General features: G+C 49.8%; 7 protein-coding genes across 7 annotated transcripts; 3 read left to right on the plus strand and 4 right to left on the minus strand.

The window, feature by feature from the left end:
- Nucleotides 1–591: 591 nt before the first annotated feature.
- On the minus strand, nucleotides 592–2,205 carry P168DRAFT_54762 (uncharacterized protein). The gene is made up of 2 exons (XM_024841999.1): nucleotides 1,525–2,205; nucleotides 592–1,464 (listed from the first exon to the last, which is right to left on the minus strand). Exons 1-2 carry the CDS (start codon nucleotides 2,039–2,041, stop codon nucleotides 677–679), a joined length of 1,305 nt encoding a protein of 434 aa, XP_024690305.1. The 5' UTR covers nucleotides 2,042–2,205; the 3' UTR covers nucleotides 592–676.
- Nucleotides 2,206–3,269: 1,064 nt separating this feature from the next.
- Nucleotides 3,270–5,234, plus strand: P168DRAFT_329644 (uncharacterized protein). The gene has a single exon (XM_024841493.1). The coding sequence runs from the start codon at nucleotides 3,331–3,333 to the stop codon at nucleotides 5,101–5,103; it is 1,773 nt and encodes a 590-aa protein (XP_024690306.1). The 5' UTR covers nucleotides 3,270–3,330; the 3' UTR covers nucleotides 5,104–5,234.
- A 59-nt stretch (nucleotides 5,235–5,293) lies between these two features.
- On the minus strand, nucleotides 5,294–7,460 carry dbp9 (ATP-dependent DNA/RNA helicase). Its single transcript, XM_024841494.1, has 4 exons — nucleotides 7,220–7,460; nucleotides 7,087–7,163; nucleotides 6,549–7,027; nucleotides 5,294–6,488 (listed from the first exon to the last, which is right to left on the minus strand). Exons 1-4 carry the CDS (start codon nucleotides 7,422–7,424, stop codon nucleotides 5,402–5,404), a joined length of 1,848 nt encoding a protein of 615 aa, XP_024690307.1. The 5' UTR covers nucleotides 7,425–7,460; the 3' UTR covers nucleotides 5,294–5,401.
- A 579-nt stretch (nucleotides 7,461–8,039) lies between these two features.
- Nucleotides 8,040–10,049, minus strand: P168DRAFT_54787 (uncharacterized protein). Its single transcript, XM_024842000.1, has 7 exons — nucleotides 9,685–10,049; nucleotides 9,477–9,632; nucleotides 9,034–9,394; nucleotides 8,917–8,965; nucleotides 8,813–8,859; nucleotides 8,602–8,762; nucleotides 8,040–8,538 (listed from the first exon to the last, which is right to left on the minus strand). The coding sequence occupies exons 1-7, from the start codon at nucleotides 9,816–9,818 to the stop codon at nucleotides 8,235–8,237; spliced, it is 1,212 nt and encodes a 403-aa protein (XP_024690308.1). The 5' UTR covers nucleotides 9,819–10,049; the 3' UTR covers nucleotides 8,040–8,234.
- A 1,044-nt stretch (nucleotides 10,050–11,093) lies between these two features.
- Nucleotides 11,094–12,954, plus strand: P168DRAFT_306832 (uncharacterized protein; the record flags this gene model as incomplete). Its single annotated transcript, XM_024839058.1, has 2 exons — nucleotides 11,094–11,117; nucleotides 11,233–12,954. The coding sequence occupies exon 2, from the start codon at nucleotides 11,524–11,526 to the stop codon at nucleotides 12,952–12,954; it is 1,431 nt and encodes a 476-aa protein (XP_024690309.1). The 5' UTR covers nucleotides 11,094–11,117; nucleotides 11,233–11,523.
- A 1,527-nt stretch (nucleotides 12,955–14,481) lies between these two features.
- On the plus strand, nucleotides 14,482–19,384 carry P168DRAFT_306833 (uncharacterized protein). The gene is made up of 4 exons (XM_024839059.1): nucleotides 14,482–15,891; nucleotides 15,983–16,916; nucleotides 17,059–19,162; nucleotides 19,229–19,384. The coding sequence occupies exons 1-4, from the start codon at nucleotides 14,910–14,912 to the stop codon at nucleotides 19,304–19,306; spliced, it is 4,098 nt and encodes a 1,365-aa protein (XP_024690310.1). The 5' UTR covers nucleotides 14,482–14,909; the 3' UTR covers nucleotides 19,307–19,384.
- A 993-nt stretch (nucleotides 19,385–20,377) lies between these two features.
- P168DRAFT_274315 (uncharacterized protein) lies at nucleotides 20,378–21,913 on the minus strand. Its single transcript, XM_024835417.1, has 2 exons — nucleotides 21,714–21,913; nucleotides 20,378–21,654 (listed from the first exon to the last, which is right to left on the minus strand). Exon 2 carries the CDS (start codon nucleotides 21,609–21,611, stop codon nucleotides 20,409–20,411), a length of 1,203 nt encoding a protein of 400 aa, XP_024690311.1. The 5' UTR covers nucleotides 21,612–21,654; nucleotides 21,714–21,913; the 3' UTR covers nucleotides 20,378–20,408.
- Nucleotides 21,914–25,722: the final 3,809 nt, after the last annotated feature.

Consider the following 25,722-nt stretch of genomic DNA (forward strand, 5'->3'; position numbering starts at 1 on the left):
ATCATTAGGGCCGGCCGAGTGAATTACCAGTCACCTACCAACCCTATAAAAATGGAGAAAAACGGCAAAAACCTGTTTCTTTTACAAGTATATCTCATAGCTAACCTTGCCACTAACAACCATCTTCACGTACTCTCCACCCATGTATATTATGTTGGGATATCAGCCATATTAGACCCAACCAAATGCCAATTCAGTATTTTGGCGCAGTGGCTAAACTTTCATAATATAATCCCTTTAATGGTTTTCATCGAAGTCTATCGTGATAAGCGTCAATAGAGACCCATGCCTCAACGTATATACCTTGACATTACATAATGTGGCATCGAAGCTAATTGTTATTCTATGCAGCGAAAGAAACAGAATAGTTACGAAATACAAAGATGTCGCACTGGATATAAGGTTACTCATGAAGCGCAAAAGTGTCGTGATATCTTTTGTAGCCGGTTGGTAATCCTTTTACTACATATGGGGTGGAGACAGCGGCAGTATGTGGAACAAGAATAGCGAACTTTGTAATAGAGAATGTGATCAGTGGAAGAGAAGAGATATTGTAGCAGAAAGCGATCTTGATAGCTGCATAGTATGTGCTATTGTGACCCTCTAAGAAAGAAGCAACGGCTTTTGTATGTACAGTCATTATGATCACTAGCTCACAAGCCCAACGCATAGGCAATCACACAATGTGGTCGAAAACTAGGTTGGTCATAATTCCTGGGAGAATACCTTGAATGCTATTTCTGAACTCACCATTCCCCCATTTCAAGATTGCTGAAAGATGGCGGAGGAAATCTAGCGAGCCATGTTTGAGGGTTGTCCTCCAGATCCCCAGGCAGACCATATAGAAGTCATATTTGTTAGGCCGCCGGAAATGGAGCCATAGTTCGTGGATCGGGCCCTCGGTGGTGATAGAAAACACCATGTTCGATGTAATGCTAGTCATGGCTTGTGTTGACTCCCTGCTCTCTTCAACACCTTCTCGGTTTTCATCGTCTAAATCTTGGGTGTCTCGAAGCTCTGCGAGGTTTTTCAAGATCTGAAGTGCGGTTGAGGCGCCTACCGCGGCTTGATTCTGTGCCTGGTAGAGGTTCCCACCGGTTGCACCGGATTTCAATTCGATGATCAGAAAGGGGAAACGGAGGTTTAACGGGGTGACGTGTGGGTCACTAATTAGGGTGGACGTGTCTTGCAAGTCGAACAGAAAGTTTTGTGCAGCGCCGCGACCTCCCTCGGTTCCAAGGAAACCGCTTAAACTATCATCGGACAGACCTACGCATATATCTGGTCGAGGATCCTTGAGCTTAAATATCGGAATGGTTGATTCAACTCTATGCAAAGAATGAGGGGATGGGTGCAGGTTGTCGGTCATTCTGTTTCTTGGTAAAGTTTGCTGTGACTGGTTTCGTTTCCGTGGAATCATGGGCAGAGGGTTGTGCACTGGAGGCTTTAAATCTACACGCCAGTCTAAAGAAGGAGTTAGCACTGGAACACCGAATCTAAACGATTTAAAAAACAGTAACCTGCCTCTGTTGCTCGCAATTGCCAGCCCCGTTGGCCTTAGCTCGTCAATTGCTGTATATAAGGCTTCCGTCCATTCAGTTTCCCCTGAAGCATTCTTGACAAGCTCCTTGGATTTCTCCCAGAGCTTTTGGGAGATCTTTTTTAGATGATCATCATCACTATCAAGTACATTGAAGACTATATTGGTCGAATAATCACTGATGTCTACAGGTATCTCCTCGTCGACACGAATATTTGCACGCCGGAGAGGACCGCCACGATATTGTGCATCGTTTGGCCTCGATGGACTGCTTGACCGCGACCGTTGTGAGGATCGTGTGGATGGAGGAGGTATTATGGGAACATCTGACAAGCTGCTACACCTCTCCTCTGGAGCCATGTCGAGCAGCGTAAGGGGGGAGAGAGACTGTGTATTGCGATCATGCTCCTTGAGAGCATCATGAGTAAGGCAAGCGGCAGCGGGGACGCGCTTATATCGCTTTTCAGAAGCACCAGGAGAGCAGGAATGTGACCGTTTCATTTGGGTCGATGCAATGATCCCCTGGGCTCGACCGCAAGGCCAATGTCAGTGGCTTTTCGGTGGGAGCGAGCAGGGGATGACGTGTTATGGATGCCAAGACAAATGATGCTTTGCGAACAGGCCGCCAGGCCACCGGGCCAGTACTTGTTGTCACGATAAGCTTCTTTTGTTTCGTTGCACACGTTTACTGGAATCAACCTCGCAGTTGAGAATAATGCCGAGAGTGGAAATAGAACGAGCAAAAAAGAGTTCGGGTGATAAGCCTGTGTTCGGAACGGAATAATGGCTTCCGTGCCATGAGTCTGAAACCAATCTCATGGTACGGTAGATGCATGTTCGCAGCTTTGTTGCTTTGCTTCCAAGACGTTGGCAGCGAAACAACACTCAGTCTTCGGCGCAGTGGATTCCTAACCCCACTGACTCCAGTGACGGACCGATCCGAGCCCAATGTGGGATGGTGAGACCACGGATTATATATCCAGTTTCCTCATACCCCCTTCAACCCACCAAGGGCACCAAAGTTCAGAGAAGCTTTGTCTATAGCCCTTCCATGGGGTCGAAGAAGAAGAAGAATAAAGAGAAAGAAGAAACGCGAAGACGAATCCACTTGCTAACAAGGTTGTCTGCTGTCCCAGAGTCTGCCTCAGGCAAGAGCTTGTTAAGCAGGAGATGGGAAGAGTAAAATATTCTGTTCATCTCATGGAAAATAGTTATCCCTTCAGTACATATATAGAACGCGTTTTTCAATAAAATGATGGCGTTCAAGCGTTGGATGGGTGATACTTGGTAGTCAATCAACAGGAGTTGGGTACCTCTGTTATTAGTGATAGAGCGCTCACTATATTTCAAAGGATTGGCTGTTTACACCAATGGGATCGCGTTATGACTGTGTATTACATAGAGAATAGAGACACGTTTCCAAGACTCTTTTTTCGTGCTGATATATCGCAAGTTAGAATGATGAGGACGCTATACTAGAAGAAATGATGTCATATTAGTAGTCATATTTTTGGAGTGGTTCTAATCGAAAGTATATAGGTGACTCACAAATATTCTTATTATATCAGATATTATCCCTGTAAGATGTTCTTTTAGTATCAGAGTAACCATATACAGAATAATATATCTTAGTGTTTATAGTGGAGTCAAAGCAACTCTATATATTTTATGACATAAAACGCGATGGCGGGCACCACTGCCCGTGACTCACGAGCGCCCCTCTCCATTTGAAGTCTCCTCCCTTCCTCCACTCTTTCCTCCCCACCTCCACCCATTCCACGCAATTCCCTATGCCCAAGAAGCATCAGAAAACCACGTTCATCAAACCAGCAAGCACTGCGCACCATACCCTTTCCTCCCCCGGTCCTTCCCCGCGCAATCAGCATGACCGCTATCGGCAGTCTTCTTCCCCCGCAGCGTCGGAGGAAAGCTCCGTCAACGATCTGATCCACCACCTTCGTCGCACGCAGGTATCGGCAGAGAATGGCCCTGGTAGCCCATCCGGATTCGTGACCGCACGGTCCGTCCACCCATCCCTCCGGAATCTTCTCGAGCTGCCGGAGACGCCACCCCCGCGACCCCGCCCGGACTCGACCCGCCGCGTCGGCGTAAGGGGAGAACGAGGGAGAAGGATTGCAGGACCCCCGCCTCCGGAAAGCTGGGTATCTGGGGACCAGGATGACGAACAGGGGATGGCATATGATGACGCGGCAACGAAACAGGTCATATACCGATTGGATCTCCTGCCCGGGGTGACCTTCCCTTCTCGCGATCGACTCCTGCACATGCTATTGAAATCGATGGCGTTGCACTGGACGTGGCACCTCGCGTATGACGGGCAGTTTCTTGCCTCTCTGCCGAATCATATCAAGGTGCTCCTGCTAAGCTATGTTGGATTCTATGCGAGGGATCAGCCGACACGGGGGCTCATGCATGGTCTGAGCCCATTGTTTGAGAAACCGGGGATGGACAATCGTGCTTCTGTTGCTGGCGAGGAGGTGGACATCGCTACCAATGCTGACTCGGAAATTACACGTTTGGATCTGACCGGGGCGATTGGGAAATGGATGGACTTCAAAAGACTGTCCAGTGAGCTCCTTCACTCACAGCGGCCTAAGCCCACCCAAGAGAAGCAAAAGGCACCTGTCCCACCTTCCTGGGAGGATGAGTGCGTCGAAGATACCGACACCACGCCCGCGAGCAACCCCAGCCCCATCCCCAAAACCCTTGCTTCAAGAGGACGCTTTGAGAACCTACGCTTTCTGTCCTTGGCTCACCCAAGCCCCGCCGCTGCGAACTGGAACTCCCTCATCCACCTCCTCTCTCGCCTGTCGACCATCACCCACCTCTCTTTGGCGCATTGGCCCGTCCCTACGGTCAACCCCACCGCCATCGGTACGAGACTACGTCACCCAGCGAACAGATCCCTAACCCTCCCCTATGGCGGCACGGACATGTATTCCGCAATGGAAAACAACTGGGCCGAGTCAGCGGGTATCCTCCGCCGACTGTCCAAGGTAACCTACTGCTTAAAGTGGCTAGACCTGGAAGGCTGCGCGGGCTGGATCCCTGCCCTGAACTGGGACGGCGTCGGCCCCGACGGCGAAAGCTACGCGGCCGGACCCGAGTGGAACGGCTCCTGGCGCGACGTCGACTTTGTCCGTCTAGGCCCGGGATGGCTGCCCCTCATCGACAACAGCGAACCGCCCCTGACACAAGACAACAACGCGCGGACCTCAGCATCATCGTCGATGTCTTCCCCGTCTCGCTCACTCGCAACCTCCGTCCATGCTCCTCCGCCTTTCCATTCCCGTGTCGACCATGGGACCACCGACGATTTACCCTGGGACGTGGAGATCGAACGCATCAAGTATCGGCGCATGAAGGAGCTCGAGAGCTTCCGCGAGACGGTCGAGGCTGCCAAAACCGTGCAGCAGCGCATTCTGCGTACTCGCAAGGAAGGGCGCGGCAAATGGGTGAAGTTCTCCTTTGGGCTGGAAGGCTTGGATGACGATGTGCTTAGGGAGATCCTTGGACCGAACTATTGGAGTCTCCTGCCGTGATGCCATTAGCTGGTGGGTGTGCGTATATATAAACGGTCTGAATTATATTGAACGGGCTTGTATAATAGGACCTACTTATATAGTTATTCCTACTGTCCGGTAGGATGTGATATACAAAAGAACCTTCTTTCCTAATGATAAGGAACCGAAATCTACCTGAAACATGCGACATTCAAGATGAGATATATGACTTTTATTCATGGACTATAAGCTGCGCATTTACAAAACTACCCTCACTCCCAGATTAAACAACTTAACCTTCCCCCTCCCCAAGAGAAATATAAAGAAAAAACAAAGCTCACTTCTTCCCCTTGGTAAACGACTTCAACGGATCCATCTTCCTCCCAGCCTTCCTCGGCTTACCCCTCCCACGATTCCTCTCTCTCGCCTTCCGGATACGATTATCGCTGGTCCTGCGAATCCCCACGAACCCAACATCCTCGCGCGACAGGCCCTGCTTCCCCTTCGACGGCATGAGATAGTCCGGGATATGCTTGAGGTGAGGCTGCAGACGCGCAGAGCGCAGCTCGCCGTCGTGGCGCAGCTGGCGCAGCTCGTCTGGGTTCTCCTCGAAATGGCGCTTGAGCTTCTCGCTCTTGATGAGCTCTTGGCGGATTTCGCGCGCGCGGGCTTCCTGGACCGCGAGACGGGTGATAGCGCGCAGGGCGTCGGTCATGCGGTACCGGAAGGCTTCGACTTGTTTCATTTCGAAGTGGTAGGGTTTGACTTCTTGGTCTTGCTTGGCTTGCTTTTTGATGATCCGGGAGAGGATCTGCTCGTCGCGCTTGGCGGTCGTCGTTGACGTCGGCTTGTGCTTGCCGTATTGTTCGGAGGGGATCACGAAGGAGAGCGCCATGCCGGCTTTGCCGGCGCGGCCGGTCCGGCCGATGCGGTGCGTGTAGGATTTAGCGCTCGTTGGGAGATCGAAGTTCAGCACGCACGAGACGTTCTGGAAATCGATGCCGCGTGAGATGCCGTAATCTTTTTCGCGCGCGGTCATCTTGCGTCGCTTGGAGCCTGCGGGGGCCGCTTCTTCTTCGTCGTCGTTGGAGAGTTCGTCGTCGGAGGCGGGGGCTTCGGCTGCGTCGTCGGGGTTGGCGATGGCCTTGGGTTTCTTGGAGCTCTTGGAGATTCCCATTACTTCTTGCTCGTCGGCTGCGACGATGATGTCGTAGACGCCCTTGTTGAATTCCTGGACGACGTGGATGCGGGAGTTCACGGGGAGTTCGGAGTTGAGCACACAGCTCTTGATTCCGAACTGCTCCAGGAAGAGCTTGACACGGTAGCAGCGGTCGACGTCGGCGACGAAAATGATGACCTTTCCTTTGATCAACTGCAGTTTGAAGATGACGTAGGTGAGGAGGAACTTTTCGTCCTCTGCGCATCTGTTTGAGCAAAGTATTAGCATAAGTGATTAGAGTCCGCTAGGAGCGCGCATGACTTACTTGACAACGAACTGGCTGACACCAGCACCCTCGTCCTCCTTGTCCTCCAGTTTCAGAGTCACGGGATTCCGGCAGAACAGTCCCTTCAGGGTATCCACTTCTGCGGTGAGTGTGGCACTCATGAGGAAAGTCTGGACACCTCGGGGAATCGCCTTTGCCAGCCCATTGATATCGTCCTCGTAGCCGTACGAAAGCACAAGGTCCGCTTCATCGATGACGAGATGTGTGAGGTTCTCCAGGGAGAGGGCTGAGCTGCCCAGGTTGGCGACGACACGCGCGGGCGTCGAGACGACGATGTCCGGGTAGTCGGCGAGCATTGAGTGTTGCACCGCATCGGCTACTTTCTGGGTCAGGTTGACTGAGCGCACGTCCTTTCCGCAAAAAGCAGTAAATGCGCTAATGACATTCTGCACTTGTTCTGCCAGCTCTCGGGTGGGGACGAGGATGAGGCCGGTGGTGGCTTTCAGGGAGGGGTCGGTCTGCAGTACATGCCTGTTAGTATTTTTCGAGTTCACAAGATCCTTTGAAGATTACGAACCGTCTTTTTCTGAAGGATAGTCTGTAGAATAGGGAGCACGTAGGCCGCCGTCTTGCCGGAGCCAGTCTTCGCACGAGCTGATAGGGTACCTTCGTCAGTACTGAACTCGGAAACAAGGCATGAACACACTCACCCAGAATGTCCTTTCCTTCCAGAGCCAACGGAATTGCCTTAGCCTGAACAAGAGTCGGCTTGTTGAATTTCTCTTTGATCAAGGCTTGGCGGAGCCGCGGGTCGAGATTGAGGTTTTCAAAGTCGGCGGTCGTCGCATTGTCCTGTTCAGCGCCTTCTACAGAAGCCGTAGAAGGGATATCGTTGGCATCGAGCTTTCGCTTCATTTTGTATTTAAAGCGCACTGATATGTTGGGAAAAAGTGTTTGATGTCGAAACGGTCCTGAGGGTCGAGAAAGTTTTCGAGGCAGATGGCTTCAGAAAATCTGTCGGGCGGTGAGCGATTTTCGGGGCAGTATTTTGCATTGCCTAATCAGGCATGTCTCCACCTGCGGAGCTTATCCTTATCGATAACATTTTCTACACACATCGTACACAACACTGATTTACGGTAAACTAGAGAAACAATTTGAGATACACCATACGGCTAATGTAAAAGGATGCTCAAGTTGAAAACATGGGCTGACAATATATCAACTTTGACCCACATGAAAAGAAAAGCGGACGCAAGGGAAATCATGCGAGGAAAAAAGGAAAAACAAAAAAAGGGATCTGAAAGCCTTCAAAGCAGCAGCAAACCCATATGATCATCAATAAAACGTGGATTTCCATATCACACTCTTTCAAACAGTGTAGTGGCAGTCAGTACACATCTGTTACAGAGAAATCAGACTCGAACGCAGGGAATTTGGCAGAAAGGGCAAATGAGCCAATGGAATGAACCGTGCGATGCAGCGGGATGGCATATAAAGAAGCAGTGAAAGATCTAGTAGCGCTGTGGCTCAGGTGCAGCAGTGATCTTCTGGCAGTCGTATTCGATAGTGAGTTCATTTTGTTCTCAGCGTTGAGGGACGTATGTTAGTAGGGGGCGGGCTAAGAAGAAGAAATAAAAGTCTCCGAGGCTGCTACACCTCTACAGCATTACCTGGCGTTTAATATAGGAAACGGAAAAATGTAGAAGTCGAAAGCCCAAAGATCTATTCGCTCAGCATCGAACTTCTGGCATAATTCGTGAAAGTCGCCATGGACTTAGAGCTGATACGGCCCACCTTCAGAACTTTGACATTGTGTTCAACCGTGTAGATCTTCCCGAAGTTCAGACGGGACATGGTATCCAGTGCTTGATCCGGTGTGGATGGCACAAATTCCAATGGTCTTTTCGTCATTCTAGGCTCCCGCGGATCTGGTCGAGGATCTGAGCCCTGGTTGTAGACAACAGCGTGGTCTTGGACGTTCACGTCTCGTTTCGCAACACCTTGACCGTTGTAGGTGTATATCGCACTAGAGGACATGATGAGCTCCACGCTCTGATGGCCGAAGGGGAACGCAAAGGAGAAATCATACAAACACCAAGAACATCGACTATTTTGTTTGTAGACAACCATCCGACGGATCTGGCTGAATATTGGCTCTCCATACTTGCTGTAAAAGACTGGACCCTCGCTGAGCAAAGTCCTGTTTGAGTAGGTCGATCCTTGGCTTTCATGCCACAAGGTTGAGAACACCTGGCGAGTGCTGTTAGTCTAGGAGACACCTCTTGTGATGGCTGTCGTACCCGTCCAGGCTTGAAGAAGTTCCTCGAATCACCTGGTACCTGATATCCTGTCTGACTGTCAGTGGCTGTGAGGGGGGGGGGGTAGGAGGATGAGGTGTATATACTCGGATCAAGTGTGCTTTCTGCGCTCGTACCGCCCTGAATCCTTCGCATCTGTTGAGTATTCCGATTAGTTGTTCAATTCTCTACCTGGGGATGTGCCAAAGAAGGCGAATACCTACAGAAGGTTGTGTAATGGGGGCGGGTACTGGATAGTCAGAGCCCCCACTTCCTCGGCTGGGCGGGGTTGAGATTTGATCCTGACTTCCCCGATTGAGCGTGGGCGAGGTAGCGGCCCTGCTGGCGTCCTGGATATATTGATTCTGGCTAGGTGCCACCCCATATCCTTGACTTCTGTCCCATTCGTGAGGCTCGGAACGTCCCGTCTGGCTTGGCTGGTGCCTTGGGTATGCGGCAGAAAACCCATGGCCTGTCGGGTAAGATCCGTGCTCTTCTCGATAGGTTGGTTCACGGGTGTAGTTGCTTGCGCTACTACCGTACCCTTCTCGATAAGTTGGTTCATGAGTGTAGTTGCTTGCGCTACTATCAACTCGCGCCCTTATGGTCAGGACTAACATCCGATACACTACACGCACAAGTAACCATAACAATGATAGCGACATACCTCATGTCAGATGCATACTGTTGGGGGTACTGGCCCACCATACCCTGTTCGGGAAGCTCTGGACGATGGCGTGGGGTGGTACGGTCACTAGTAGTCGGATGTATGCTGGGATATCCTTCATGATAGGAAGAAGGGTGTGGCTGCAGTGGCTGGGTCCTAGCAAGGGTTTAGCAGAGATGCATAATAATAACCGTTCCTTTCAGCCTACCAAGAAGGGTCCACATCCTTGTACTGGGAGGCATAGGCATAGTGTCGAGAATCTGATCCAGGCCGACGGTCACCACGACGTCTTGAATCATGACCATGCCCCCCGAGATAGTAGTCATTTGAGTCTTGGGACATTACTAGCAAGTAATTTTAGATAAAACCAAAAAAGTTGCGTGCTCGATTGGTCCGCAATCAGCCAACACCGTCTGGGGTAAGCTGTCGACTGCAGTGATATCCCCAGTTCATGTTCGGAGAGAAATATGCCCCCAGGACCGATCGGACACTTTAAACCCTACCAGACGACGGAATCCACGTCTCCCGGATGTATCGATTCGGGCATCGAGGATGAGGCTCTTCGCGGTCTATTGTACTCCTCCCCGCTCCCCTCATCTCTCCATCCATGATGTAAACGAACAAGGGCCATATGCAAGCACATGCAGACCGACACTAGTTCATGGGTTCGTTTGTTGTCGCCCGCTGACTCGCCGATCTCTGTTACCAGTAGCATTTGGTTCCGGAAGCTCGCTTTCACCGAATACGAGTCCGTGCAGTCTGACTAGGCCGAGGTGGTGTGTAGGACACAAACCCTTGATCATGCATGCTCAACCCCGCACATGATGGAGGGTGGGAATATCGCGCTATCGAATCCTCGCGCACGCTATACGAAGCCGAGCCGTCCGTTAGCTCGTCCACGGCGCGTGGCATTCTCCCACCCGCCCAGAGTGCATCCTTTCGTTGGGTCAGAAGGCTTAGATCGGATCATGAAACATCGCCGGGGATGGGTCGACTCGCCAAGTCGCGGGCTGTCAACAACGATCTTTTGAGTACAGCCTTGCGGCGACCACACCATGTCAAACGTAATATGTCGGTGATGACAATCCTTGCCAGATGGATGGGTCATCGTCTCGCAAACTCCGCCAGGTCCGTTGACCCCCCGACGATGTCCTTTATTATTGGGCATGCCACAACACACGGTCACACATGTCCTCCCTAGCTTACATTTTCCACCTATAGGGCCAACCACTCGGACGTGTCAGGGCTGCGCGTTTCGCCTTACATTGTTGCGATAAACTAGGCAACCAATTAGCACGTCGTTCCTATGAGACTATTAATGGAAATTTGGGAAGATTAAGGATGATGATCAGAGGCATTCCCGGCCCGTGTTAAGGTTCGGGCCCGCAGAGGGTATTAAGGCAGCGTTGACCTCTCCCAACCTCTCCCAACGACGCGTCCGTTTCCAGTATTGAGATCCCTTCTCAGAGCTCTAATTGATACAAACACGTGTTCTGCTTAGTTGTCACCGTATAGGTCTTCCCACTGTCATTATGTACCGCAAACTCAAACGAGGGAATTCATGAACTCTTTGCCATGTTAAGAATAGGAGAAGCTGCACACAAAATGCTGGGGTGGTGGAAAGGCGCTGAATATGCGAAGGTGGGCGGTTGCTTGATTTTTTTTATTTGTTTTGCCCCTCGGTTTTTCCTCTATCCACTCGTGTTGAAAGACAATGCTCCGGAACGAAGCTCACTCGAAATCGTACCCTGACCAGGGTCAGTTGGATCAAGGTTCTCCGGCGCCGTCGACGACAGAGGCAACAAAAGAGAATTCCTGTCAGACGCCCCCAGGATTGGCGCGACTGCAATTTTCCGAGCCCAGCACCTCCCCGTCCGAGATTCGCCTGGACCCTGACAACTTTTTGGAGCCAAATGCCGAAAAATTGCCAGCTGAAAACCAAACTGAGGACTTTGCCCATCCTACTATACCCCAAACCGGACCCGAGGATGCTCGTGTGAGCCATGATCACCCAGGAACCACTTTAGGATTACCAGAACAGGGCTTCATGTTGCCAAGTTCTCATTCCCCTGACGTCCCCCAAGGTCTGAGCTCTGCGTCCTGGCAGAAGCTCATGGTAGCTGGCCGGAAGTTAAACGACCAGCAGGATGCGGTCTCGGCTGAACGTTCCCGTGTTCGAGAACTTCGGACCGCCTTGACATATAAAAGGGAGGAAGAAGCAGAAATCCGTATATCGCTGATGAAGCAACTGAACTCCATGTTCGCGAAGAATGATCTTTTGGTAACCGAGCGCATCGCGAAAGAGCATGACAGACTACAATCTGCCATGGATGAATACCTGGACCTGGAGAATCGCTACCATGAAGAGGAGGACCAATTGGAACAGAACGAGTACAGCCTCACTACTTCAATGGAAACATTCCTTCAGTTGCTCCACAATGGATTTCTTTCACAATGTGCGGATGGGACCCTCACAGGCCTCCCCCCATGTACTATGGATCAATATAGTCAAGATGATGACCGCTATTCCACTATTAGCTCGGCTCCGGACCTCCCACCTAATGTAGTGGCCTACCTGTCGCGCATAGGCGACCTGCGCCTCCTTCAGGAGAGCTTAGCGGACCTCGACATGCAGTGGGTTGAGACCACGGAAAAGCAAGAGCAGCGCCGGCCCCATAACATCCCCTTGGACGAGGAATCGCTCGAGTTCCTCCAAACCTACGATTCCCACCGAGCTTCCCTTTGGAAAAAGATTGATACCACCCAGCTTGATGTTAACCAACTTTGTTCCACCTGCGAGGAACAAGGACTTCTAACCGAAGACTACCTCCCTGGAGGTTTTGATTTTACATACAATAGTCACGCCCCCGCACAGCAACAGCAATTCGAAGCGGACACCGGGGCGCAAATCAAACATCATGACACTAGTGAGGAAGAGACTGAACGTGGACGGCCGGAAACAAAACCCACCGATCCCCTCAAGATGCCAGCCGGTCGAGACTTCTCCCCCTTCTCCGAGCCTTGGCCCATGACCCGCAACCATCCCGTGGAATTCATCAACAACTGGATTCTACATCAGCTCCGCCACTCGTCTGTCCAGATCGCCCGCTTCAAATCCCTCCCGGAGCTGTGCGAGCTCAACCGCGCCGGCTGCCACAATGCCGATATCAGTCGCAAGGCGCTGACGGAATGGTTTCTCGACGACACGATCATCTCGACGCACCCTTCGCCGCCGTCTTCAATAGTCGCTGGCGATGATGAGGGTAGATTGACGGATAACACTGAAGACGGTGGTAGCTTGTTGGATAACGTTCATGATGGCCGTGGTGTGTTGTACAGCCTACGAAAGGAAAAGAAGAGAGTCACCAGGGAAAGGAAGAGGGCTACAATAACGGGACTAATGAGCGGAGCTCCTGCACCTACTTCTGGGCCTGATTGCCTACGTGATAGGTGGCCTCGCTCCGCTCATTCGGTATAAAAGGTGATCTGGGGGGGGGGGTTTTCTTTTCATTCTGCAGTTGCCGAAATCTACACCCGGTTTCCCTATACTCATGGCATTTTCGGATATCTTTTTTTTTGTTTTCTCTGTTGCCACCTTTCCTTTGTTGTCTTCTTCTGGCTTTGGGGGGGGGGTTTCTAGTTTTTTTTCTCGCTCTCTCCTCTCTTCTCCAGTTCCTCTTCTCGGGACTTATCTGCATGGCGTCGCCCCACTCTTACTTGGAATCTCACATGGCGTGTTCTGTTATTATCCACATAGACCACGGTACTCCCGGAGTCGAACAAACCGCATTGCATCATTCGCTGGCCACTACTTTCTCACTCACTCACACTACCTTGCAGGTCCAGCTTCTAGATCCCCCGGGTACAACACCGAACGCGATGTAGCGAAGTCATCAAGAACCCAAACCAAGTCACTGACTGTCGGATTTCCCAACGCAACTATCTCCCACACTATATAAACCGAAAATGCAACAAAAACAGTCAGTTATCCCTGTGGTGTGCTGTGTAAGACATGCAATCGTTCAAACATCTACTGACTTACAGTTCCTTTCTCCCACGTAAATTGTTGATTGACTCCTCCATACGTGTATAATTTTTGTAATTTTATGACTATTCGCAGTTCTCCATCGTCGTGGATATCATCGGTCCTCTCACCGGTTATGGGCCTGGAGCCTCCGTAACTCCCGTGGTATCCATGCTTCATCTGGACCGTCATATCTCACGCCATGCCCACTTTATCTTATCACTTCTTGCCAATATGGCTCTTTTCGACCTGTCCCACGTCTAATCTGACTACCAAGACCTCCCAGTTCTCCAAAGCAACTTACATGCCCTTATTACATCCAAATCAAATCTAGATCCATCGTTTGCCTGCGTAAAGCAGAGATCCTGCCTATATGTAACGGATTTTTCTCACATGAAGTGAAGATTGCCTCCATACAAGAAAAAGACCTCATGAAGAGAGGACACCAGCACAATGAAAAGATTACACCCCGAATACAAGCGTCGAAGTAATTCCCAACACTCAGAGAGATGGAAATAGTTTAGAAGAAATAATGGTCAGGAAGTAACAGCTACCAGAGGGTGGAACATCAGATCTTTCTGATACGTGTCATGCTTTTATATGTTCTCTTATATTGAGTAGCTTCATCTTGGCCTGATCGAGAGTGTGTTGAGTTATGAGGCATGCCAATATTAGCTACCTTATGTTGTTTCTTCACATAAAATATACTCGTCCTTGAAACCTGTTACAACCTCATCCAAAACCTCAAGATCAAGAACTTTATCGATGATATCTAAGTTTTTATTTGGTCCTGAGTTCGGCGCGCATGTACTGCATGATCACTCACACACAATTATTTACAACACAATATTTCCGATGAGATCATGGTGTCATGAATCTGTTATCATGGAGTTACACCCTACTTATCAATGACGGGTCTGGTGGGAATGCGAGTTTATTCATTTTTACTCATGCCCTATGTTTATCCAATAATTTGCATCCAGGACATCAAAGGGAGGTGCTCCAGGCTTCTTCATGGTGGGTAATATAACTTGACTATACTTTCCAGCACGAGGCTCTTGCTCCCTCTGCTTCTTTGCACTAACCTCCAATCCCCCTTCCACAGCCCCCATGATAGAAGAAACACAAAGTACGAAACAGGTGCCTCAGGGTTCTGTTATGACATAAGTGTAATCCACTATTCAAGATCGACATGACTTGTGTGAGATGCTAGCCAACCAAACCCCGCACGAGCTGACTGGCATTAGGTACTCATGAAGCAGCTTAACCTGGGCCACTAAGCACGTCTCTGGTAGGCTATGAATCTGTGCTCCCCTTTTCTTGTGTCACACTTGACTTATTCTCTGACTTCAGTACATCATCTGCCATCAACACCGTGTGATTTGCCAAATTATCGATAATCTTCGAGTATGTCGCACGGGTCTCTCTCTCATGAGGATTACACCGTGGGATGGATCTGTGCCCTTCCGGTGGAGCTAGCTGCAGCGAAAGTGATGCTAGATCAGGTGCATCCTCCCCTACCCAACGCCCCCACCGATCGCAACACTTACGTTCTGGGAACGATATCGGGTCATAATGTGGTGGTTGCCGGGTTGTCTGCGGGTGTTATCGGCCCCGTGTCTGCAGCAGTCGTCGCCGAGCAAATGGTCAGCACGTTCTGTAATATTCGATTCGGGCTGATGGTCGGAATCGGTGGCCGCATCCCCAACTCGGAAGCTGATATCCGACTGGGTGATATCGTGGTCAGCATACCGGCTCGAGGGTTTGGCGGTGTTGTTCAGTATGACCATGGGAAATTGGTCGACGGCCGCACAGAACGGACTGGGTCTCTCAATCAGCCCCCCCAGGTGTTGTTGACGGCTATCGCTCAGCTGCAAGCAGATCATTTAATCCAGGATAGTTTGACAGCAGCTATCATCTCTCAGGTCCTCGAAGAACGTCCGCAAATGAGAAGGAATTTTGCCTATCCGGGGGGTGAAGAAGACCGTTTATTCCATGCTACGTACAAGCACGCGCAGCGTGGGGAGACTTGTCGAGATTCCTGCGATTCATCGTGTACAATCCTACGGCCGTCGCGACAGACAGAGCAGCCGACGATATACTATGGTCTCATTGCGTCGGGAAACCAGGTCATAAAAGACAGCAATATGCGTGACCAGATTGGAAAAGACCTAGGAGCGTACTGCGTGGAAATGGAAGCGGCAGGCCTCATGAACAATTTCCCATGCCTGATAATTCGAGGGATCTGCGACTATGCAGATTCGCATAAGAACGACAAGTGGCAGGGCTATGCCGCCGCTGTAGCCGCAGCCTACGCGAAGGAGCTTCTTTCGGTTACATCTGTGAGCCAAACTGCGGCTAGCAGAAAGGCAGTCGAGATTTTGCAAGCAGGTCAGTGGCACTGAATAGCAACTGTGTGGCGAAGGGCAGGAAAAAAATATTCTAAATTTGAAATTGACCGTAAGTAATACTGACGACTTAGAGTTGTTCAAAATCCCATTTGATACAAAGGGCGTTCCTATGATCGACGAATTCATTGGTCGAGAAGCCGAGATTGAACATATTTGGAGCATAATACGTCCTGATACTGAAACCATGCGGAAAGTCGTAATTTTGAACGGAATGGGGGGCGTTGGCAAGACGCAACTTGCAATTCACCTAGCTCGTCTGCACAAGGGAGATTTTACTGCAATCTTTTGGATTGATGGTTCAAATGAACAAACTCTGATCCGCTCGCTGGAAACCATCTTCGGCAAGATTCCCGCTTTACAGTATGAGCAGGCCAGTGAATACAGTCAAAAATCTGGGTCAAGGAATGAAGCCCAAATGCGCGCAGAGAGGGTCTTGAGGTGGCTCTCGATGGAGAATAATTCCAAATGGCTGCTGATCTTCGACAATGTGGATCAATACAATCCAGTGCCGATAGGCCAAGATGGTAGTGGAGATGTATACGATATCGAACAGTACTTCCCATCTGCTGATCATGGTTCGATAATTATCACCACTCGCCTGCAGCAGCTGGCTGAGCTAGGGAGATCGTGCCCGCTCCTGGCAATGCATCTGCTGGAATCGAGAATACTTCTGGCAAAATCATCTGGGTATGATACAGAGCCCCCCACCACTATCAATGACGACATGGAGAAGCTGGCAAGCCGCTTGGAAGGACTGCCTCTCGCCATAGTCATTGCAGGCTCATACATCCGCTGCACAGGTATTAGCCATGCTAAATATCTTCAATATTATAACCAAGCGTGGAACGAAATACAATCTGCCCGTGCAGCACGACCTCCGCGTCAATATTCGAATGGCAACTTGATGACCACCTGGTGCATTTCTTACTTCGAAGTGAAAAAGAGAAGCTCATCCTCTGCACGATTGTTTTTCCTTCTCTCTTACTTCTATCACAATGACATTTGGTATGATTTGGTAGCTACAGGTGTTACCCTCGCTACGATTTCCGAATGTGTTGGGGACCCGGATGTACTTGAAGAATATATGATGGACTTCGCTGACGAAATCCGTTTTTTTGGATACTGTGGGATTGCTCTTTGACTTTAGTCTGATCCAGAAGAACCTCGAAATCAACAGCTATTCGCTGCATCCAGTCATACAAGACTGGTGTCAGAATGAACTCATCAATATTGATCCAACATTGGCGGATGACGTTCCCAAAAACAGAACTTTTGTTATTGTATCCCTCGGTCAAAACATACCTGATAGACATACGCCAGACTATTGGGTTCAGCAGAAACGTGTTCTACCTCATTTCAATCATGTCAGGCCGAGATTGGAAGCTTACCTAGGAGATGGCCAACATGAGATCATTATGGCATCTCTCTCTGCGTTCGGGACCCTATACGGAAATGAAGATGATTGGGGTTGTGCCGAAATGATGCATCGCCAGGCGTTTCACGGCCTCGATGAGATTCTCGGCCCCGACCATGAATACACCCTCCGCGTAATGAACAATCTCGGATTGAGCCTGCAACATCAAGAAAAGATCGACGAAGCAGTAGAGCTCCTTTTGCAGACCTTGGAAAGAAAGGAAAAGGTTTTGGGCAGTGATGACGAATCAACACTGGATACGGTAAGCAATCTGGCAGGACTTTACGGGGTCCAGAACAAGATCCTTGAGGCGGATATGATGTTTCGCCGAGCGCTCGAGACAAAGGAGAATATTCTTGGACCTACCCATCCCTCTACTATGCAGACGTTGCAGTCTTTCGCATCATTTTACGATAATCATGATAGGCTGGCTGAAGCGAAAGACATGACTGAGAGGACCGTGGTGGGGTTCACAAAAGAATTGGGACCAGATCATATATCGACCCTACAAGCTCGATTCAATCTCGGTTGTGTATTGCTGAAACAAGGCTACTCAGAGGCTGGAGAACGAGAGCTCAGTCACGCCCGAGACGGATTTGAGAGGAACTTGGGCCCAGGGCATGAGACTACAATATATGTGACTGCGCTACTAGCCCAGAGTTATAAGCGTCAACACAATACCGAGAAGGCTAAGTTGCTGCTCACCAAAATGGCTGCAGTAACTGAGCATACGAGCAAAAAGGCTGCCATGACAGCTCTCACTGTTTCCATCAATCTTGCCAGAATCTACTACGATGAAGGCGATTTTGACAAAGCAGAGGAGCTTTTTCAGTCAACAGCATTAAAAGGGCAAAGGATGTGCGGGTTGCGTGATAAATTGACTCTTCTTGCTCTAGATGGACTCGCGGATACTTATCACTCTAAAAACAAGATTTGCGAGGCAGAAGCGATTTGGACTCAAATTGTAGAGAGTCCATGGTGCAGCGCTCCTACCGAATCGGATACATTGACGCATGTTGCACCAAACTCACCCCCAAGACTACAAGCATTGAGGTCACTTGCAAGTGTGCGTCAAGAACAAGGGAGGCTACCCGAGGCCGGTCAAATTCTCGAACAAGCGTTAGATGTGGCCCTTGAGTCGTTTGAACACTTCGATCCAGTCATTCAGGATATAATCGAAGATCTCCATGCCGTTCGAATCTTGTTATATCATCCTGAGGAAAGAGATCCAGAACTCAGGGTGACTGGCGAGGGAAACACATCGGCAAAGGATGAACAGTCGCTTCTGTTTCGTTATCCTGTGGGCCCATACAGGGCTCTTATCGCTGTCGGATGCAATTACATTGAAGTCCCCCCATCACACGAACGAAGATCCTCCGAACTATGTACAGCGGTTTATTTGGTATCTGCGCCAACACCCGGTAATCTTGCCTGTGTTCAATTCGAAATAGCCTGTCGCAGCGAAGGACAGCTAAACGACGACTTGGAGGGGCCACGAACCTGGTTTGAATGCTCCGTTCTGCGACCATGGAGTGAAGATGCGGACTTTAACAGTCTATTGGAAACTGTTGACATTAAGTCGTGCCCGGAGGACTTTGGAGATGACATACAGGAGGCCGGCTGGTATTTTGAGAATATTCCCGTGCCTTCAGACGGGCCCGAGAATCGAGACGACGGCTCTGCGGAGGTCAGCTGTGCTGTTGTAACAAATGAAGCTTCAGAAGAAAAACAGGAGCATATGGTCGTATGGTACCGCGATACAGATGATCCCAATGGTCGACGCTTTATGCCCGTTCTTCAAGAAGGTGACAGAATTGTTTTATGGGCACGAACTCAGGTACGTATTTACATATCTCTGTTAACACTCCATGATGCTTAACATAAGCTTACTCGGGTATAACAGTATCCGGGATGGGTTCATCATGTGGAAAGGGCTCGAATCATCCTGTTCCACCTCCCAGATCAGCCGGATGTTCCGTAGATGTAATGTCGCAATATGGAAGATGTGTTATGAGCCATTTTTTCTTGTATATAGCTGTAGCTATGTCCCGGCCTGGAGAGGAAATCGAAAGATGCAAAAGTGTCGTCTTCCCTAACAGCGCAACGTAAACAGCACAGCTGGTGTGGATAGCCTCTTGAATTTGGTATGCACGAGAATCGACCCGCAGCGGGCATGGGCCGAAGGGAGATTCTCTTTACGCCCATTAAGCTTCTCAGACGACAAGAATAGAGTGTGTCTCGAGCTTCATTGGATCCTTTAGTCTACATATGCCTATAACTGACCATTTTGATTGTTCAACAGTCGATATCAACTGGGGATGTTAGTGCTGTCAACAAGTCTTCTACCATACAACCATCCATAGAGTCTGTGGTTAGTAGTCGCATCATCAAGCCTATTACATCTAATTCTGAACGACTTTCTTTACCAAGCTGTGTTATGCTGGAAATGGCCTGGTATCTAGCACGTGTTGTTTCCATGAGTGATTCTGGCTATTTGGGTGGCATGGATTCTCGCTTCAGGGGTGGTAATATTGATATAAAACTGTTTCCACAATGCAAGGATATTTTGGATTGGATGCCGCTCTCTCGGTATTCTTCATCATTGATGTCTCTGTTGAATCTAGAAAATCACCAGTGACCTCCTATACAACTAACTGGTATTGTCTTCGCGGAGTCCCATCTATTGCTAGTATTACTAAATGGGTGATATATATTAGTTTCTAGAAGATATGCCATCCTCTCATTGAGTCCAGTTACTCTCATTCTAGTGAGAATAGAGAGGGGATCTGGCAAATAAGTAGTCATCAGAATAGTCGATTGTTTATGTATTCATATTCATTGGCTATATGTTGTCCTGTGCTCATCCCAATCCAGTACCTGTCATCCATCCGTGAAGAAAACCATCGCATGTCTCGTGTCCGTGTCAATGTCGTACATATTATTTACAGTTCCGTCGTGTTACCCATGGATTGAAAACGTTAAAAAAAGGAGGTGTGAAGAAAATCGAGGTGGAAAAACTGTGAAGTGGAAAAAAAGGATATCGCGGGGTGGAAAAAAAAAAAAAAAAAAAGGAAAAAGGAAAATCATGTGTATCGAGTTTCGTCGCCGTCGCTGTCACTGAGACTATCGCGGCGTCGGCTGCGTCCCCCTTCACGGCGGTACCCCTTGCTCAGCCCCGGAATAGGATGGTGGTAGCTTCGGGTGCCGGATTCGTCTTCCGTGTCAACATTGGAATACTGGTATTCTGAGCGCGAAGGCGCAGACGACATGTCCAGTGGCTCGGTGTAGTGGCCTGGCACGGAGCGTCTGTCCCCGTGCTTGCGTGGGCTGGTCTGGCGGGAGGGGACGGCGGAGGGCGGGCGACTGCGACGTTCGCGGCGGCGGTTGTGGCGGCGGGCGGAGGGCTCGCGCGCGGCGCGGGGAGGAGGAACCTGGCTGAGCTCTGAGTCGTCGCCGCCGGGGACGAAGGAGAAGTTGCGGGTTTGGGTGGGTGGCGGTCCGGAGGGCCGTTCGTAGGCGTAGTCGCGGACTTGGCTCATCTCGCTTTGTTGGTAGCTGCTGGGCTCCTGCGATGTGTCGTAGTCGCTGCCGTGGTAGGTGCCGTCTGGGTCGCGGTTGATTCCGCCGATACAGGCGGCTTTCTCTTGGCGATAGGCGCGCACGTCTTCGTCCACGGAGCCTTCCCAGTGGTCGTCTTCTGGTCGTCGTCGGAGTAGCTTCTGCTTGGCGGCCTCGCGGAACCGGCGCTTGCGCTTGGGTTCTTTCTCGGTCACTGTCGTCGCGGTGTCGGTGTATCCCGGTGCGCTGTCTGTCACGGTGTAGCCGTCGTCGACGTAGTCCCTGCCAACCACGCTACCGCCGCCTAGTCTGGTGCTCTTCGTGGCATTGCTAAGTGTTCGTCCGTCGGGGCCCTTGCGCCGCAGGACCGTCGACTTGTAGTCCTCCCAATCGCCCTTGCGCCAGACGAACCCGCCGTTCTTGGCCCAGAAGAAGAACCAAATGCCTGCGAGGACGAAGGCCGCTCCGAGGATGGCGAACAGCGCCATCAGTCCTTGCATGTTGATGTCGTTGGGATCAACCGTGCCGTGGCCGGGGGTGTAGCTCTCTTTCGAATCGGATCGAGCGATTAGAATGTGGGCGTCATCCACGGCCGAGGGACCGTCGGACCGACTGGTGAGATGGTTTACATTTGATGGGAGGATATCGTCTGCTGTCAGGTCGCTGTGGGGAATGGATGCTTCGCCCGGAATGTCGGGGATGGCACCCGCGTGTTGGACGGGCGCCATGGTTTGAGAGAGTGGTCAAGAGCGCAAAGCTCAAGACGGGGCTCTGCAATGTATCATGTTAGCCGAAATCTTCATTCCAGATCGAAGAATGTGGGTTTATACCCGTCAGAAGGGATCGCCCGAATTGAAGTCTCGATCGGACCCAGGCTCCACTAGATCTAGATGGCGCTGTGGAGATAAGGAGTGTAAAATGCAGGTCGGTTATAGACAATGTTGATATCAGTCGACACTTGAAAATAGGCAGTTATTCAAAGATAGAAAGGTAAGAGACTGAATAATCTAGGAGAGACGGCAGGCTGTCAGGGTTGCCGCTCGAAAATGCGGTGGTTGGAGTCGATGGGAGGCTGGGGATGACGCTGTTGTTTAGATGGGCCGTTGTCCCGGACAACCCGCTGACTCAGCGTCACCGCAGGATATCTACCTCACTGATTTCCTCTACAGTCATAGAATCAATAATTTCATAGAAGGCAATACGACAAAAAGAACATAATTCTGAAGGATGAACTTGAACAGTCCAGTCACCGGCACCACTGACATACGAATATTCGTCCACGATTCCAAGAAGTCGAGATCTCAGAGCGGCTCCACTACGGTACTACCCGGAGTGGGTTCAGCAACCATGGATCTGAAGCAGCAATGTCAACAGATCGTATGTGGACAGTTGCCATCCCTGGCTTGCACTGGAGAATCTAATAAGACTAATACACAGTCATCAGTTTCAATTGCAAGTTGAACGCAAACATCGACCTTAGATTAACCATCCCTGTGGCATCCTTCCACACTACTTTCGCGAGTACCATCTATGCTGAATATACAGTGCCATTTCAATTAGCCAAAGAACACTCCGAATTCATCGGCCCGATGAAGCGTCTGCTACAGACGACAAATATAGAAGAATAAATAATCATAAACAAGAGTCAAGGTCAAAATAAAAGCCGCTACTGGTGGGGTACCACTAGTGGAACACATGACAATGGCCCTTATCTTATCTCGATCCTCCCGGTGAGGGGTTCCCGAATGTCCAACTTCATCCATGCCACATCCTCGTCTTGGCTCCGTCCTCCACTGAATTCCACCGGATTCGAACCCTGTCGAAACAAACCCGGTCGGGCTCCTGAATCGAGTTGCTGCGCGTGTGCCCGGGATGGCATTTACAAATTGACCGGGGTCGAGGGGAAGAATGGAAGAAGGAAGCGGGACAGATCAGACCTGGGACGAGAATGCGATTGCCCCTCCATACTACTCAGCCCGTGATACCCGGCCATTCATCGATACAGACGGAAAACAAGACAAGACAGAAGGAAACATTTCCCCCTCCGAACTACGGAGTGACTCACTCAGACAGACAGACAGACAGACACATTGGGCAGCAATGGCCGTGACACTGCCTCTGTCCTGTCCTTCAAGGGATCGCGTGACAGAGACACTCACTCAGCTCTAGCTCGTCTTGACATCCCTCTAGTCGCGATGTCCTCCCGTCCGTCTCCGTGTCTGGAAAGTATATCTGTGGTGTGCGCGTCGCTGTTTGCCGTGTGCCTGATCCTGGCACACCGAGAGACAGGACTAGTTCCTGGCCGGCAGCCAATATGAGCTGGTGTACTGCGCTGCGTGCATGTCGCGGGCCCGATCATCCCGTGTTGGGTGCTTTCCATGGCAGCATGACGCAACCGCAGTGATAAAGTTGGGACGATCTCAGCCGCAGCTGGGAGTGGGATGCGATGTCGGCCCGTTGCAAAATTCTGGAGGATGGGGTTCTAGCCAGTGTGGTGTCTGGGACTGAGATCTCCACGCGGGACTGGTCAGAGACGGGTTGGTGGATACGTAGCTGCCTGGGGGCTAGTACCAGATGAACGGTTGGAGTAGTCAATCAGTGGTTAGATATGTACTGTACTGGCTACCTGGGCTTGATGTCTTTCTGAGTCAGCCAATATCTTATATGACTGTGTAGTACGAAGTATAGGCATCGTCAGTTCCGATCGATACCAGACGTACAGTGTGTCATTGTGGTCTTGTGTCATCACATGTAGAACAGGCATAATAATTCCATAGAATCAATGAAGAAACCCCTTCTTCAACAGAGTCCGGCATCCCTTGCATCGCGCGGGTCAGACGGGCAGTCGGTGTTATCGCGAAGGCAGATTCTGGCGGGCTGTGTCGTTTGCTGACTGTTTATGCACAGCTAGTATTTTTTCTTTCCTTTTCCTTTTTTCCCTATTCTATTTGTTTTTTTTTTTCTTCTTGTTTCCGTCTATCTAGTTTATTTTATTCCATTTGAACGGTTTTTATTACCCGTAGTATACACTTTTATACCTCATCAGATAGAAATTTTCTAGCGCGTTCCCCATTAGGCCGTTCTCTCACCGAGCTACGCACCGGAAATATATCCTTCTTGACTATTTTCCTATATGTATGCAATTTCCATCGGTATGGAAGTCGCAGGAATGATATAACCCGGCAGCTAAAGGCTAAACGGACTAGGGAGGGAGGACGTTATCTAGTTCCTGGGAGAGGGATGAAGTGGGGGAGGTGGGGTCCGCTGGGGGATTTTAGTGGATGATTATTTGATTCTTTTTACTGTTTTGAGACTTATTTAGATTGGTTTTGTTTTATTCTCTTCTATTCTTTTTCGTTTTAGTTTTATAGTTTTAATTTTTTTTTATTCTTTTTTTTTATTCTTGGTTGACTGTGGTGTTAGGTTCCATGGGGGATGCTTAATCTGATATCCTGTTCGGATCTATATGGTAGGATACAACCGTTGAAATCCGTTTCTTCGATTTGATATATGATTTTTTCCCCTCTCTGTTTGGCACTACTGATTGTCTACTGTCTATATAATTCAACTTTCGTGACAGAGAAGGTGCATGCAGCGGAGGCAACTTGACGAGAAGGCAGGGAAGAGACGGGTGGAGACGGCGAATACTATTGGGCCGCAATGGAAGAATCTTCCTTGGGCAGCCAAGATGTATTGAGTATTTATGACCTGTATGAGAATGAGTATTGGAATATCGTGTCTATATATATCAATATGTATAATATTCATATATATAATTGTTTATATTTATAATATTTATAGAATATAGAATATAGAAGAATAAAGATAGATGTTCCATGGTTGAGTGTGTTCAAACCAGGGTTCCCCGCCGTGGAGCCGTGTTGATATAGTGTAATAGTTTGTTTGTTTGATGTCTGTGCTGGAGTATTCGAGGCACCCTGGTCGAGATGTATTTATCTTTTATGTTCTATCTGATTTATTGTTGTTTTCCCATGACGTCGAAAGATACAGTTCCGAACTGGGAGACAAGACTGGTTCTCTGATAATCGCATAGTGTTTCTGATGCGCAGATCAGGCATCGATCGTGGCCACTCATCCGTCATTCCCCACTCTGGGCATCGTTCTTTCTTTCTCATTTCTTTGGATTCATTCCGGGACAGGGGATGATATTGCTGGATAGGTTGGTTTTTTTCTTTTCTTTTATCCTATCTTATTCTTATTCTCAAATGATTATTTCCATGACTGAAAAGAATAGCCAGAAAACCACCCGTCATCGCGCAGGAAGAGTGTAAGATCCGGTAATGCGAATACTGCTCTGCCCCCTCCTGCTCCTCCTGCTCCTCCTGCTCTTCTGCTGGATTTTCTTCTCCCCCTTGTTAAATCCCTCTTTTTCTCTTTCTTTTCCCCCTCGATCGTCCTCTTGGTAATCTCCCCTTCCATAATCCCCCGTGTTAGGATTGTATTAAGTATTCGAGTCACCCCGAGGCGGAATCATTTGTCTGTCTCACTCCTTGCCTGGAAGAAATTCTGGCCTGTCTCCACTGTAAAGACCCTCTTCGTCAGGTCCAGATCGGACAGACTCTCTTCGTCCCCTCTGCATCTGTCGGCTGTCCACTGCATCCTCTCCTCCACTCACCGTCTGCCAGACCACAACTGCAGCCCGCCGGCTCCTTTTGGTCGCATCGATTCGGTTTGGTCTCGTTATTATTATTATCATTATTCTTGATTTTCCTTTTGACTCACTCTTCTTCCTTTTGACCCACGCCCGCTTGCTGCCCGCTGGCTCCACTGTTCACTCCCGCCCAACTTCCTTCGACCCTCTGGCGCCTGTCATCCAGT

This window comes from Aspergillus campestris (assembly GCF_002847485.1).
Source record: "Aspergillus campestris IBT 28561 chromosome Unknown P168scaffold_11, whole genome shotgun sequence".
Lineage (NCBI taxonomy): Eukaryota > Fungi > Ascomycota > Eurotiomycetes > Eurotiales > Aspergillaceae > Aspergillus > Aspergillus campestris.

Coding starts and splice junctions, on each gene's coding strand:
- P168DRAFT_54762 (XM_024841999.1), bottom strand. CDS start 2,041: ATGAAACGGTCACATTCCTGCTCTCCTGGTGCTTCTGAAAAGCGATAT. Junction 1,465..1,524: donor GGCAATTGCGAGCAACAGAG/GCAGGTTACTGT, acceptor CTCCTTCTTTAG/ACTGGCGTGTAGATTTAAAG.
- P168DRAFT_329644 (XM_024841493.1), top strand. CDS start 3,331: ATGCCCAAGAAGCATCAGAAAACCACGTTCATCAAACCAGCAAGCACT.
- dbp9 (XM_024841494.1), bottom strand. CDS start 7,424: ATGAAGCGAAAGCTCGATGCCAACGATATCCCTTCTACGGCTTCTGTA. Junction 7,164..7,219: donor GGAAGGAAAGGACATTCTGG/GTGAGTGTGTTC, acceptor GTACCCTATCAG/CTCGTGCGAAGACTGGCTCC. Junction 6,489..6,548: donor GTCAGCCAGTTCGTTGTCAA/GTAAGTCATGCG, acceptor TTGCTCAAACAG/ATGCGCAGAGGACGAAAAGT.
- P168DRAFT_54787 (XM_024842000.1), bottom strand. CDS start 9,818: ATGTCCCAAGACTCAAATGACTACTATCTCGGGGGGCATGGTCATGAT. Junction 8,860..8,916: donor AGAAAGCACACTTGATCCGA/GTATATACACCT, acceptor ACAGTCAGACAG/GATATCAGGTACCAGGTGAT. Junction 8,539..8,601: donor AGTCGATGTTCTTGGTGTTT/GTATGATTTCTC, acceptor CATGTCCTCTAG/TGCGATATACACCTACAACG.
- P168DRAFT_306833 (XM_024839059.1), top strand. CDS start 14,910: ATGTCGCACGGGTCTCTCTCTCATGAGGATTACACCGTGGGATGGATC. Junction 15,892..15,982: donor AGTCGAGATTTTGCAAGCAG/GTCAGTGGCACT, acceptor CTGACGACTTAG/AGTTGTTCAAAATCCCATTT. Junction 16,917..17,058: donor TTCTATCACAATGACATTTG/GTATGATTTGGT, acceptor CTTTGACTTTAG/TCTGATCCAGAAGAACCTCG.
- P168DRAFT_274315 (XM_024835417.1), bottom strand. CDS start 21,611: ATGGCGCCCGTCCAACACGCGGGTGCCATCCCCGACATTCCGGGCGAA.